Consider the following 15,319-nt stretch of genomic DNA (forward strand, 5'->3'; position numbering starts at 1 on the left):
ACAGTATCCCTTTCACAATCTGTATTTCAAGCAGCCATTCTGAGCACCATCTCCTAAATTCCTAGCTCTCTCCTTAGTACTTTTGTTGTGAATCAGGCGAACCAGGGAGAGACCTTTGGGTGAATACAGGAGGATATCTTTATTGAGTGCACTCAGACCCAATGGACTTAACATCCAAAGACCGGGCCCAGAACAAAGACAGCACTTGACTTCTATACACACCTTAAAAAGGTGTGGGCCAGCTTGAAGCAGGCTTACAGCGGCACGAATGCAGGGATACAGAGGCAGGACAAAGACAGTTAATCAAATTGTAACAGGTTCATAACTCAGGATTACACATGACGGCAGCTATGCAGCCCAGATGTCCACTATCTAGGTTTGCCTAGTGCCTAGCACAGCTTATTCCATGGCTTTCACTATGGCGCCCAGGTGGCCTGCTCAGATGGTTTATGAACTTCACCCCACTGATTAGATAAAACAGAAGACTTGAAGTCACCAGTTACAGAGAACAGGAATTTACAAACTGATACCATAAAACAAAGGAAAATTTGTTTTTCTTCTCCCTATGTTGAGGGAGTGCTGGGAGAGTCTCCAGAGCACATTCTTTTGTGTCCTGGCTTCTTAGATAGTATTATCAAGACTTTTCCTGGGTCTGGGCTGTGCCCGCTGCTCCCTCTGGGACAAGTCAGCCTAATACAGGAAAGCTTATTTCTCTTTTTATTTTTCTTTCTTTAATTTCCCGCCTCACTTTGACTCCCAACAATTCTTCTAACCCTTCAATTCGCTGACTCTAATTAACATCTTCTCACTGTCCCCCATCTGCTATGTCCTCATTTCTCTCTTTAATGAAACTAGATTCCATGGTCCATCACTATAATCATTCCCTTGCCTCTATCTTCCTCCGTCATACTGGCCTGGCAGAACCTTAATCCTGATTAAAGCCACTCTCTCCTTTTCTTTATTAATTTATAATTTATTCCAAGGTTTTATTTTATTGTGTTATTCCACTTCTCTGCCACACTTGCACCTGAGCAGCTGAAGGGAAGCTCACGATCATGCTAGCTGGTCTCACATTAAGTATATGACTACAAACATCAAGTAAGCCCTTAGTGACACCTGGCAAGTTAACTGCATCTCCCTAGTCAATTCAGTTCCTCACTCCTGATTATTCAAATGTTCTCTTTTCACTTCTCGAACCTACACCTCTTCCTTCCTCCTCCCTCTGTGCTGACCTGACTTCCTCTTCCACTGAGAAAAAGCAAACCATCAAATCTAAGCTTCTATATCTACCACCTAGCCACAGTTGGATTCTTTTACTCGCTTTACCCTCTTTAAACAATGGATAAACTATGGCCAATCCCTCCACTTGTGCACTGAATTTCTTTCCCCGTTATGTAACTAACCAAGGACATCTTTCCTTCAAGTATATCCTTTCTCTCCTCTATTGCCTTCTTTGCTTCATCATTCCCATCAGCACAATAATGGTCATAATAGCAGCTAAGACAAAGTGCTCACTAAATGTAGCAGGAGATTTCTAAGATGGTTCCCAATGATCCCACCTGCTATCAACCCCGTCCACTTACTGGTATAATCTCCTCTCCCTCAGTGTGAGCAGTATCTGTGACTCAGGGCAAAAGTGACAGGACTTCACTTCTGTTACTGGGTTACATAAGATTATGACTTCTGTCTTCTCTCATTGCTTTCTCAGTCTGCACACTCTGATTTAGAAATCTGCCATATTGAAGAGGCCCACGTGGCAAAACAAAAAACAAACAAACAAAAAAAACCACTAATGACCGGCTTTAGCCAAGAGTCAGCTAGGAACTTGGACTCTTAAGTCCAATAACCCTGGAGGAACTGAATTCTACCAACCACATGAGCTTGGAAACAATAACTCCCCAGTCAAGACTTCAGATGAGAATCCAACCCTGGCTGATACCTTGACTATCGCCAGTGAGAGACTCTGAGGCAAAGGAGCCAACGAAGCCATGCCAGAGTACAGCCCATAGAAACTGTGAAATAATAAATGTGTGTTGTTTTAAACTACTAAGTTCGCTGTAATAGGTTATATACCAATAGATAATTAATACATTAAGCAACAAGCACTCTTCTAAATGCTGTAAATATATTAACCATCTACTTCTCACACTGTCTTCATTTTACAGATGAGGAAACTAAGGCACAGGGAGGCTTACAAATTTGTTCAAGATCATGCACCTTGGTAAGGGCAAACTTAATAATCCTTTCCACCCAGTGTTTCATTTCTCTGCCTTTTCTTTTCTTTTCTTTTTTTTGAGACAGGGTCTCATTCTGTCACCCAGGCTGGATTCACAATTTTGACTCACTGCAGCCTCCACCTCCTGGGCTCCAATGATCCTCCCACCTCAGCCTCCCAAATAGCTGAACTACAGGTTTGCACTACAATGCCCAGCTAAGTTTTGTTTTTTTGGTGGAGACGAGGTCTCATCACATTGCCCAGGCTGGTCTCGAACTTCTGGGCTCAAGGGATTATCTCACCTGAGCCTCCCAAGGTGCTGGGATTACAGGCATGAGCCATCATGCCTGGTCCTCTGCCTCTCTTTATGGCAGAACTCCTTGAGAGAGTTCTCTATATCAGCTGTCTACACGGACTCCTCTGCCACTTTGTTTTGAACTTACTCCAGATAGGCTTTCCTCCCTACCACTCCACTGAACCTGATACAGGGTTATTAAGATCTCCAAATTGCCAAGTCAAAGTTTAGTCCTCATCTCTCATACTTATCAACAATATTTGAGAACTAATCATTTCCTATTCCTTCAAACATTTTATTCACTTGGCATCTGCATAATCACAGTCTTTCGATTTCTCCCTCTACTTCTCTGGACTCTTCCTTTTCGGTCTCCACATCTAGATGCTCATCTTTCTGGCCTCTTAACTTCAATGGGCACTGGATTCAGTCCTTGGATCCCCGCTCTTCTCTGTATACTTTCTTTTTTTTTTTTTTTTTTTTTTGAGACGGAGTTTTGCTCTTGTCGCCCAGGCTGGAGTGCAATGGCACGATCTTGGCTCACCGCAACTTCCACCTCCTGGGTTCAAGCAATTATCCTGCCGCAGCTAATTTTGTATTTTTTAGGAGAGATGGGGTTTCTCCATGTTGGTCAGGCTGGTCTTGAACTCCTGACCTCAGGCGATCCACCTGCCTTGGCCTCCTGAAGTGCTGAGATTACAGGCGTGAGCCACCACGTCCGGCCCTGTATACTCTCAATCTTATGTAACTTCATCCAGTCTCATGGCTTTAAATACCATTTGTATAATGACAACTCTCAAACTTACAACAAGCTCAGGTTCTCCCCCAAAGTCTCAATTTATATATCTAACTGCCTACTCAAACTCTCCATCTTAATATTCAGTAAGCATTTCAAAGTTAAAATCTCCATACCAGAACTCATTTCTCCCTCATAAAACTTGCTCCCGCTGCAATTTTCCATATCTTAGTAAAAGGGAACTCCATTCTTCCAAGCACTCAGGCTGAAACCTTGGAGTCATCCTGAATATCCTTTTTCTTATACCCCAAATCCAATCAACTGATACATCCTGTAAACATCTTCAGATTATATCCAGACTCCAGCCTTTTCTCACCAACCCTAGCCCAAGTTACCATCATCTCTTGAATAATTATTGTTAACAGACTCCTGAATTCCTTGCTTCCACTTTTGTCCATGTACTTATTCTCAATAAAGCAGCCAGAATTGTCATCTTAAAACCCAAGTCAGATGATACTGTTCTGCTCAAAACCTTTCCATGTATTTAACAGACATCTACATAGTGCTTACTATGTTTACCAGATACTTTTCTAAACAGTTTACAAATATTATTTCATTTAATCCTTATAACAGTCCCATCATCATTCTATTTTGCAACTGCAGAAACTGAAGCACCAAAAAGCTATTATTTGTTCAAAGTCTCACAATTACTAGTGATGAAGCTAGGATTCTAACCTAAGCATGTCGACTCCATAGTCCACGATTTTAGTCACCATACCATGCTGCCTCTCCATGGCTGCTGGCTTTCCATCTCACTCAGAAGAAAAATCCTATAATGTCTTAGGTGACCCAGTCCCCTGGATGATCCTATCCCGTATCTTCATCTCCTACTCTCCCTCTCATCTTACTCAAACCACACAGACCTGTCAACATTTGCAGTGACATCCCATCTAAAGACCCATTTGCTGTTATTTCTGTCCGGAACACTCTTCCCATCGGTATCTGCAAGGGCAAGCCCATAAATTCCTTTACATCTCTGCTCAAAGACCATCTTATCAGTGAGGTCCTTTCCCGCCCTATTGAAAATAGTATCACGTTACATCACGTTACGTTCCAGATCCTTGACCTTGTTTTATTTTGTAACTTTTGTTTACTGTCATATATCTAGCACCTAGAATAACAGAAGAATAGTTATCATTTTAATGACTGGATATTGTTGAAGAAACACTAATGTAATGGCAATGATAATTAACACTGGAATATACCTAGGATATGTAATTTACTACACTTCATTTCATTCTCAGAAGGAAGTCTCAGTTCAGAGATCCACCTTAAAATAAGGGGAAGGGCTGGGCATGGTGGCTCATACCTGTAATCCCAGCACTTTGGGAGGCTGAGGTGGGTGGATCATTTGAGCACAGGAGTTCAAGACCAGCCTGGACAACGTTGCAAAACCCCATCTCTACAAAAAATACAAAAACTAGCCAGGCGTGGTGGTGTGTGCCTGTAGTCCCAGCTACTCAGGAGGCTGAGATGGGAGGATCACCTTAGTCCGGGGAGATCGAGGCTGCAGTGAACCATGATTGTGCCACTGCACTCCAGCCTGGGTGACAGTGTAAGACTCTGTCTCAAATAAATAAATAACTAGGAAGAGGACAAAATGCAAAGAGTGGAGTAGGGCATTTTCTAACCTACTACTTTGCCCTCACTGCTATACCCTGAAATGCTCTCAAAGAGAACACAAGAACGTTTGGGAGTTTGGGAACTCTTAAATGAGATCATACTTCTTCAACATATTAACCAGATCAGGATTTTCTGTGATCAAATTACCGGAGACTATAATTCAGGCCTTCAAACAAGAAAACAGTTCAAGGGAAAATAACTATCATACATTAAAGCAAATTTCAGAATCAAATTCAGCACAACAAACTGTACCTAATACAAGCAATGACCAGCTTAAAAACAGTGTGTTGGGCATGGTGGCTCATACCTATAAACCCAGCACTTTGGGAGGCTGACGTGGGAGGATCACTTGAGCCCAGGAGTTAGAGACCACCATGGGCAACATACAGAGACCCCATCTCTACAAAAAATCTAAAAATTAACTAGGCATGGTAGTGCACACTTGTGATTCAAGGTATTCAGGAGGTTGAGGCAGAAGGATCGTTTAAGCCCAGGAGTTTGAGGCTACAGTGGGCCATGATCACATGCCACTGCACTCCAGCCTGGGCGACAGAGTGAGGCTCTTTCTCAAAAAATAAAATAAAATAAATTTTTTTTCTTTTGAGACGGAGTCTCGCTCTATCACCCAGGCTGGAGTGCACTGGCGCAATATCAGCTCACTGCAACCTCGGCCCCAGGTGCAAGTGATTCTCCTGCCTCAGCCTCCCAAGTAGCTAGGATTACAGGTGCCCACCACTACACCTGGCTAATTTTTATATTTTCAGTAGAGATGGGGTTTCACCATGTTGGTCAGGCTGGTCTTGAACTCCTGACCTCAGGTAATCCATCCGCCTCAGCCTCCCAAAGTGCTGCAATTACCACAATGCCTGGCCACAAAAATAATTTTTTTAAAAGGCCAGGGATGCCAGGCGCGGTGGCTCACACCTGTAATCCCAGCACTTTGGGAGGCTGAGGCAGGTGGATTACAAGGTCAGGAGTTCGAGTCCAGCCTGGCCAACATGGCAAAACCCCATCTCTACCAAAAATACAAAAATTAGCTGGGCGTGGTGGCGGGCGCCTGTAATCCCAGCTACTCGGTAGACTGAGAAAAGAGAATCACTTGAACCCGGGAGGCGGAGGTTGTAGTGAGCCGAGATCGTGCCATTGCACTCCAGCCTGGACGACAAGAGCAAGATTCCACCCTCCCCCCAGAAAAAGGCCAGGGGTGGCGGCTCACGCCATAATCCCAACACTCTAGCACTTTGGAAGGCCAAGGCAGGTGGACTGCTTGTGTCCAGGAATTTGAGATCAGCCTGGGAAACATGGTGAAACCCTGTCTCTACAAAAAAAAAAAAAAAAAAAATTAGCTAGGCATAGTGACACATGCCTATAGTCCCAGCTACTCAGAAGGCTGATGCAGGAGGATCACTGCAGCCCAGGAGGCAGAGGTTGCAGTGAGCCATTCACAGCACTTCACTCCAGCCTGGGAGACAGAGTGAGACCCTGTCTCAAAAAGAAAGAAAAAAAAAATTGATTGTGTTCCAGAAGTTAAAGGACAAAAACAAGTTTGCAGCTCATATTGCACTGTCTTCATTATTATAATAAAACCGTAGGTTCCCAGGTAAGCTCACCAGCTTATTTAATTCAAAGGTTCCTCAAATACTATACCCTTGCAGTAAAAATAATAATAATAAGAGCATATTAATTATATATAGCTCTTTACACCAAGAACTTACAGAAATTGGCTTCCCAGAAGTCCCAGCCTATTAAGTTGGCCGCAGTGAGCCAAAATTGCACCACTGCACTCCAGTCTGGCAACAGAACGAGACTCGACTCCGTCTCAAAAAAAAAAGGGAGACACAAGAAGGAAAAAAAATTTTTTTCTATTGCAAAGCTTCTAGCCTAACAAATCTGAATCACTATTTCCATACTTAGGCAAGATAATTAACCTCCCTAACCTTAAATTTTATCATCTGAAATATATAATTAGTACCTGCTTCATAGGTTTGCTTTGCAAAATACCTGCTACACAAGAAATGTTAAGTTCCTTTTTCTCCTACTAGCTGCAAGGCTTTAGGGTATTACCCACTCCAGTTTCATCTCTCCCTCGTATATAACTCTCTTTGGCCAATAATGTCCAAGTGCTTGCCTATCTGTGAAAAAATATAAGTTAGCCAGGAACGGTGGCTCACGCCCGTAATTCCAGCACTTTGGGAAGCTGAGGCAGGTGGATCACAAGGTCAGGTGTTCGAGACCAACATGGTGAAACCCCATCTCTACTAAAGATACAAAAAATTAGCCAAGCATGGTGGTGCATGCCTGTAATCCCAGCTATTATGGAGGCTGAAGCAGGAGAATAGCTTGAACCTGGGAGGCAAAGGTTGCAGTGAGCCGAGATTGCGCCACTGCACTCCAGCCTGGGTGACAGTGTGAGACTCCGTCCCAAAAAAAAAAAAAAAAAAAAAAAGAAAGAAAAAGAAACTCCATCTCTACTAAACACACAAAAATTAGCCAGGCGTGGTGGTGGATGCCTGTAATCCCAGCTACTTAGGCTGAGGCAGGAGAACTGTTTAAATCCAGGAGGCGGAGGTTGCACTGAGCCAAGACTGCGCCACCTGCACTCCAGCCTGGGTGACAGAGCAAGACTCCATCTCAAAAAATAAATAAATAAATAAATAAAAGAAGAACACAACATTCATAGGGCACGATGTCCATCCTTCCAATCCTGATCCTCTCCTCCAACAAACATTAGCCACAGTGCTTACAGGAAGAAAGTTTACTGGGCTAGAAAAATATCTTTCTGTTGCCTAGAAAGCCGTTGGTTAGACCTGGTGCACCTCTCCACTTCTCCCTCCAAAAAAAGACTGTACTTCTTATCATTCAAGCCCCAATGATATTCGCAACTTTAAAAATCCCACTCCTAACAACCTTGCCAACCGTATCTCCTCTTCCCCATCATATACCTTACCCTCCAGGGAACCATAACTAGAGAAAATGGTTTTCCAGAAATCTAAATATTAGAGGCCAAAAAACCATGCTAAAATCAGCCAGGCGCAGTGGCTCACGCCTGTAAGGGAGGACTGCTTGAGAAAAGGAGTTTGAGACCAGCCTGATCAACATGGCGAGACCCCATCTGTATTCTTTAAAACAACATTTAAAAATTTAAGAAAGAAGAACTCTGCTAAAATATTTTTAAACATCAGAGTCTCACTCTATTGCCCAGGCTAGTGTGCAATGGTGCGATCTCAACTCACAGCAACCTCTGCCTCCCAGGTCCAAGCAATTCTCCTGCCTCAGCCTCCAGAGTAGCTGGGATTACACAGGTGCCCGCCACCACACCCAGCTAATTTTTGTATTTTCAGTAGAGATGGGGTTTCACTATATTGGCCAGACTGGTCTTGCACTCTTGACCTCAAGTGATCCACCTGCCTCAGCCTCCGAAAATGTTGGGATTACAGGCGTGAGCCACTGTGCCCAGCACATCATCCAATTTTTAAATCATTACTTGGTATAGGGGGCACAGCAGTGGTGTGCCCAGTAGGTAACCTAACAATAGCATAAATTGAGCAATATAAACAGGGTAGTACAAACTACAAAAGACTAGCTGTATGACAAGGTAAAAATTATAGCTAATTACATGTTTTGGCAGGTGACAGCTATTGTAAAGTGTTAAATTCAATCATGTTTAATGCCTATCAAAATGTGTTTGGATCATCTTTCTTTTGTAGATTTAAGACATTCAAAATTGGCTATCTGCTCTCCCATTTGACAGACAGTCGCATCTTCTCTCACATCACCAGCCGCATCCCTCAGGCACCATGGTGAAGGTGAAGGTAGGAGTCTACGGATTGGGTCACATTGGGCGCCTGGTCACGAGGGCTGCTTTTAACTTTGGTAAAGTGGATATTGTCGCCATCAATGATCCCTTCATTGACCTCAACTACATGGTCTACATGTTGCCGTATGATTCCACCCATAGCAAATCCCATGGCACCAGCAAGGCTGAGAACAGGAAGCCTGTCATCAATGGAAATCCCATCACCATCTTCCAGGGGCAAGATCCTTCCAAAATCAAGTGGGGCGATGCTGGCGCTGAGTACACTGTGGAGTCCACTGGTGTCTTCACCCCCACGGAGAAGGCTGGGGCTCACTTGCAGGAAGGAGTCAAAAGGGTTATCATCTCTGCCCCCTCTGCTGACGCCCCCATGTTTGTGACGGGCGTGAACCATGAGAAGTACGACAACAGCCTCAAGATCGTCAGCAATGCCTCCTGCACTAACTGCTTACTGCCCCTGGTCAAGGTCATCCATGACAACTTCGGTATCGTGGAAGGACTCATGACCACAGTACACGCCATCACTGTCACCCAGAAGACTGTGCATGGCCCCTTCAGAAACTGTGGCGTGACAGCTGCAGGGCTCTCCAGAACTTCATCCCTGGCTCTACTGGCGCTGCCGAGGCTGTGAGCAAGGTCATCCCTGAGCTGAATGGGAAGCTCACTGGCATGGCCTTCCATGTCCCCACTGCCAACGTGTCAGTCGTGGACCTGACCTGCCATCTGGAAAAATCTGCCAGATATGATGACATCAAGAAGGTGCGAAGTAGGCATTGGAGGGGGCCCCCTCAAGGGCATCCTGAGCTACTCTGAGCACCACGTGGTTTCCTCTGACTTCAACAGCAACACTCACTCTTCCACCTTCAATGCTGGGGCTGGCACTGCCCTCAATGACCACTCTGTCAAGCTCATTTCCTGGTATGACAATGAATCTGGCTACAGCAACAGGGTGATGGACTTCATGGCCCACATGGCCTCTAAGGAGTAAGACCCCGGACCACCAGCCCCAGTGAGATAACAAGAGGAAAAGAGAGGCCCTCAATGCTGGGGAGTCCCTGCCATACTCAGTCCCCAACCACACTGAGAATCTCCCCTCCTCAGTTTCCATGCAGACCCCCTGAAGAGGGAGGGGCCTAGGGAGCTCTGCCTTGTCCTGTGCCATCAATAAAGTCCCCTGTGCTCAGCCAAAAAAAAAAAAGATTCTCAAAATTCCAGAAATAGCACTTCATTAGGCCAGAACAGTACAGGTCCCGGATATTTTGTTATTTTCATAAACAATCTACTACTATATTTGTTTTTCCCTAAACACACTATTTATCCCCAGTCCTGGTGGTAAGATTTTTTTTTTTCCTTTTCAGATAGGGTTTCACTCTGTCGCCAAGCCTAGAGTACAAGGGGTGTGATCTTAGCTCACTACAGCCTCAACCTCCTGGGCTCAAGTGATCCTCCCACCTCAGTCTCCCAAGTAGCTGGGACTACAAGCGTATGCCACCATGCCCGGCTAACTTTTTGTAGTTTTTGTAGATAAAAGGTTTTGCTATATTGCCCAGGCTGGTCTCAAATTTCTGGGCTTAGGCAATTCACCCGCCTCGTCCTCCCAAAGTGCTGGGATTACAGGCATGAGCCACTGCACCCGGCCTTCCATAAGCTCTTCTTGAAAGCTTGTTTGGAGGTTCCAGCAGGGGAGTACAGCCACACATATACCCTTGACTGAAGACCAGTCCTCCTCTATCGGGATGGTCATCCTCTTTGATCAAGGGTGCAGCTTCAGGAGGGACATACATGGAGTGGAGTGGGAGGAAGGGGACACCCACCTAGCCAGCCAGATTAGCCAAATCAACCCTGGTGATCAATGGGGAGACAGATGTTCCAGCCAGATCACACTCACATCCATTTTTTTTTTTTTTTTTGAGACAGGGTGTCACTCTAGTTGCCCAGGCAGGAGTGCAGTGGCACAATCTTGACTCACTGCAACCTCCAAATAGGCTCTTCTTAAACATCACCTTTTCTATGATGTCTTTCCAGTTCTGGTGAGGCATTAATTTTTTTCCTGCTCAAAACTCTAAGAGATCTTTGAGCAGGATACTTGCAGTAAGTATGTATAGTCCTTACTGCATTTACAGAGTTCTGTAACTGTCTGGTGATAGAATTAAATATGTACAAGATGACCTCGATATATTCTAGGAAGAAACATTATTTAGCAACAAAGATCAGAACTCAAGGTATTATTTTTAATAGGAAATACTAATGTAAGGAGAAAACACTTGAAATCAATATGCAGTTTAATTAAAATTCTGATTAGATGAGAATGAAGATACACTTACTAAGCAACAAGTTACTATTTCTTTTTTTTTTTTTTTTTTTTTTTTGGAGATGGAGTTTTTGCTCTGTTGCCCAGGCTGAAGTGCAATGGAGCAATCTCGGCTCACTGCAACCTCCGCCTCCCAGTTTCAAGCAATTCTTCTGCCTTAGCCTCCTGAGTAGCTGAGAATACAGGAGCATGCCACCACAACCAGCTAATTTTTGTATTTTTAGTAGAGATGGGGTTTCACCATATTGGCCAGGCTAGTCTCAAACTATTGACCTCGTGATCCACTCGCCTCGGCCTCTCAAAGTGTTGGGATTACAGGCGTGAGCCACCGTGCCCTGCCCAATCCTGTGATAATTTTCTAAATATGACTCTGGTTACTTACCCTCCCCTCTAATTCGTACCGCACACTGCCAAACATTTTTTTTTTTCTGAATAAATATCTGGCATCTCTACCTCACTCAAATCTTCCAAAAAGTTTGTTACTTCCTTGTAAACTAAAGTTAGAACATCTCCGTTTCATGATATCACAATCTGAGTATATGGTCCCAACCTTTATCTACACAGACCTTCTGCTCTAGGTTCTCTCTGTTTTCCACGACACGCCATGCTGATTATGTATTTTGAGTCTTGCATTTCTGTTCCATTCCCCATGGTATACACCATGTCCACCCATCCAAATCCTGTAAGGCATAAACACTGAGCATTTACCATGCTCCTAGAACAATGGCACCATCTCAAGTCACACCATTTTTTCAAGCTTTTTCCTTCAGTCTGCAAGGGCCATCTCCTCCTTAGTGACTCTCCTCCAATTAACACGCTGCTGGAGAGAGAAATGCCTATTTAATCCATCCTTTTAAGTCACACTGAGCTTGCAAATAAGTCAAATGAGTGCCACAGATTAAGGCGAGGGTTAAAGAATGAGAGGTCATGCATTTATTCATCACCTTTTTGTTGAGTAATTACCATGTGCCAAACACTATTCTGGGTATGACAGCCAAAGATCCTGCCTCATGGAACGTGATTTTGTGTGTTGGAAAGACGGAGGTAACCAACTTTGAACATATGAACACAAAATCACTCTACACTGTGAAAACTGCTTTGAAGAATGTAACGGCCGGGTGCGGTGGCTCACGCCTGTAATCCCAGCACTTTGGGAGGCCAAGGCGGGCGGATCACGAGGTCAGGATATCGAGACCATCCTGGCTAACACGGTGAAACCCTATCTCTACTAAAAATACAAAAAATTAGCCGGGCGTGGGGGCGAGTGCCTGTAGTCCCAGTTACTCGGGAGGCTGAGAGAGGAGAATGGCGTGAACCCGGGAGGCGGAGCTTGCAGTGAGCCGAGATCGCGCCACTGCACTCCAGACTGGGCGACAGAGCAAGACTCCGATTCAAAAAAAGAAAAGAAAAGAGAGAATATAATACAGATCTGTCGTGTTAGCAAATGATCATAAGGGAGCTATTTTTAAGAAGGCCGACAAGAAAGACCTCTTGGATTTAATTGACGAGAACTCAGCCATGTGATAAATCAGTTAAAGCATTAAGAAACCGAAAGTCCTTACATTTTAAGTCTCAACGACTTTCAGGATCACATTTTGAATTTGCTTAAGTATTATGAAACTCCCCTAGGAGAAAACACTCCCCAACGTGAAACAGTAAAGCACAAATAGTGCCCGCTGTGAGCTAACCAAAATTGCTGTCTTTACATAAAACATTTATTGACGGCCAGTTTCACGAGACCCAAATTGTGCTCTGAAAGAACACTCCAGTCCAATGACCTCTCCTGACCTCTCCCTCTGTGAGTTCAGGGCTCTCTCGCCTCTTTTGAGAGCTTCATTAAGGACCATCAACCTAAGAGAACACTTTAAGAGTACGCCGAAAAAACTGTACAGAAAGCAGACACTCCACTACCTCACACAGGCTCACAGCTAAAACCAGTTTCACCAAGGGAGGATACAAGGAATTCTTCGGTCTGGGAACATCGAGACAGGGCTCCAGGAAAGCCGTGAGAAAGAGATCTAGTCCAGGCTGATTCAGACCAGTAACTGGCTGAAAGACACTTTGCGTCCCTAAACTAATCTCCTCATCTGCAAACAGATACAACAATGACTCCTGCCTCTCAAAATATGTGAAGCTCTAACGAGATAGCCGTAAAAGAACTTTAAGAGGCGCACGGAGCGGAATGGGCTCAAGTTACTTAAATTAGACTCGTGTTAGGAGGAGCACAAGTGGGAGACTCGTGAACATTACCTTGACTAGCCACACTCCTGTGTTCTGTTTGGCGCCGGTCAGGTCGAGTTCCCCGCGCTCGGCCATGGGTCTGTCGCCGGTGGACGCGTGCGGGCTACAGCAGCGACACCAGGAGCCGGAGGGCTGAGAAGCGGGCGTCCGGAGCAAGGGGCAAGCCGCGCTGAGAGGTGAAGAGGCGGCGTTCCTTACCTGCCAGGACACTGGAAACAGCAGAGTAAGAGGAACACGCCGCCGGGAGCCAAGACTGCGCCTGCGCACTGTACGTCCGTACGGCGCGCCGTTGCAGACAAACTTTCTGTTTCGGAAATTCCTTGGGTGGGCGTGGCTGTCAGTGTAGTGTGTATCTGAGGAATTAAAACATAGGATGAGATGAGCCAAAACGTTAGCAACGTATTTAAAGACATGGCCAGCATAACTGAAGAAAAAGATTATCAGAACGGAAAAACGGGGTTCAAAGAGACAAAAGTTGTCAGAACGTGTCCAACCCTAGCCAAAGAGAGAGAGAAAATATTTGAAGGACAGGCTTAGGTTAGTAAATTGGCATCCCCCCGGCCAATGTCATTAGCACAAGTGGGCACTGGGATCAGACTTGGTAGCCCTGGGTATATTGAAAACATGCCGTTTCTAGACCTGAAAAGAAAGCTGTGTTTCAGCTCAGTGGCTGCCCGAGCTCCTCTGATTAAGCAAGGAGAGCGCCTCAGATTCCAAAACCCGGAGGTCTATGACGAAACGAACAAGTAAGAGACAAACCTGATCGTTTCTTCCCCTGCTTAAACAGTTCTCTCTTTCTCTTCTTGCCTCTAGAATAAAATTCAATCCTCCTGCTTCAACTGGGCCCTCTAAATTTCATCCGTTTGCACCTCCCACCATCACTCCACCATGCACCGAACCACACCAAACCCAGGAGACTTCCCGGAACACGTCAGAATCTTCCTCGGTCATTTCACAGCCTCTGCACACTGGATTCCCTTCCTCGGAAGCCCTATTTTACCCCTGCCCTCACTCCCACTCCTTCCTCTGGTTGGCAAACTGCTACTTATGGTTCAAGACGAATGGAAATGTCACTTCCTATGAGATCTTTTATCAACTTCCCCAGAAGAAATTAGTTTTTCTTCGCATCACAGTGTGATACTTAGCACTCTGCACTATAATACATATGTTTACATATCTGCCTTTGCTTTCCAGACAATGAACTCCTCCTAGGCAGAAAGAGCTTTATTGCGGTATAATTTACAAATAAAAAATAGTGCTTTGTTCATTTTATATCCACAATATATAGCACAGTGTTTGACACATTGTCAGGTTTCAGCAGGCTTTGGGTGAAAGAATATTCGCTGAAGAGAAACAAACGTTAAGGTATTGTTAAGAAGGGCAAGTAATGTATTGAATCACACATCAGAGCCTTGCACAAAATTGAGGAAATTTTATGTGTGTTCAGCACAGGGCCACAAAAGGCTGTCAGAACTCTGCGATTAGCTAGCAAAATTAACAGGAAACATGGGAAGAGACCCGGAGTGTGTCGAAAATGAAAGTTTCAGTGGCTCAACCCTGTAACTCCACCTTTGGGAGGCTGAGGTGGGAGGATTGTGTGTGCCCAGGAGTTCAAGGCTACAGGGAGTTATGATCGTGCCATGCACTCCAGCCTGGGTGACAGAGCAAGGCCCTGTCTCTAAAAAATAAATACTAAAAACAAAATTTTTTTTGGTCAGGCGCAGTGGCTCACGCCTGTAATCCCAACACTTTGGGAGACGGAGATGGGAAGATCACTTGAGGGTAGGAGTTCAAGACCAGCCTGGTTAACATAGCGAGACTCCCATTTCTAAAAAGAAGAAAAAGAAAAAAAAAATTTTTTTAAGCAGAAAATGAAGGTTTCTTCTTGTGCAACAACTTGGAAAAGGGCCTAAAACATATAAAGGGTAAGCAGATGAAGGGAACTGCTCTAAACTTTACTCAAGTAGAAGGAATAAATTGAAATATGAGACCATGGGAGAAGAGAAGCAAAGTCTAGAGCACCCCAG

At 44.7% G+C, this 15,319-nt stretch overlaps 1 protein-coding gene and 1 pseudogene across 1 annotated transcript in view; one reads left to right on the forward strand and one right to left on the reverse strand.

Annotated features, from left to right (window-relative positions):
- The window catches only part of GTF2F2 (general transcription factor IIF subunit 2), a 172,897-nt gene extending 159,307 nt beyond the window's left edge, over positions 1-13,590 (reverse strand). The window contains exon 1 of the mRNA XM_033176976.1: positions 13,302-13,590. Within this exon, the coding sequence (XP_033032867.1) occupies positions 13,302-13,367 (66 nt within the window). The 5' untranslated portion in view covers positions 13,368-13,590. The remainder of the gene's footprint in view (positions 1-13,301) is intronic.
- Positions 8,724-9,728, forward strand: LOC117063296 (annotated as a pseudogene).
- Positions 13,591-15,319: the final 1,729 nt, after the last annotated feature.

Source organism: Trachypithecus francoisi, unplaced genomic scaffold (assembly GCF_009764315.1).
Source record: "Trachypithecus francoisi isolate TF-2019V2 unplaced genomic scaffold, Tfra_2.0 Lachesis_group18, whole genome shotgun sequence".
Lineage (NCBI taxonomy): Eukaryota > Metazoa > Chordata > Mammalia > Primates > Cercopithecidae > Trachypithecus > Trachypithecus francoisi.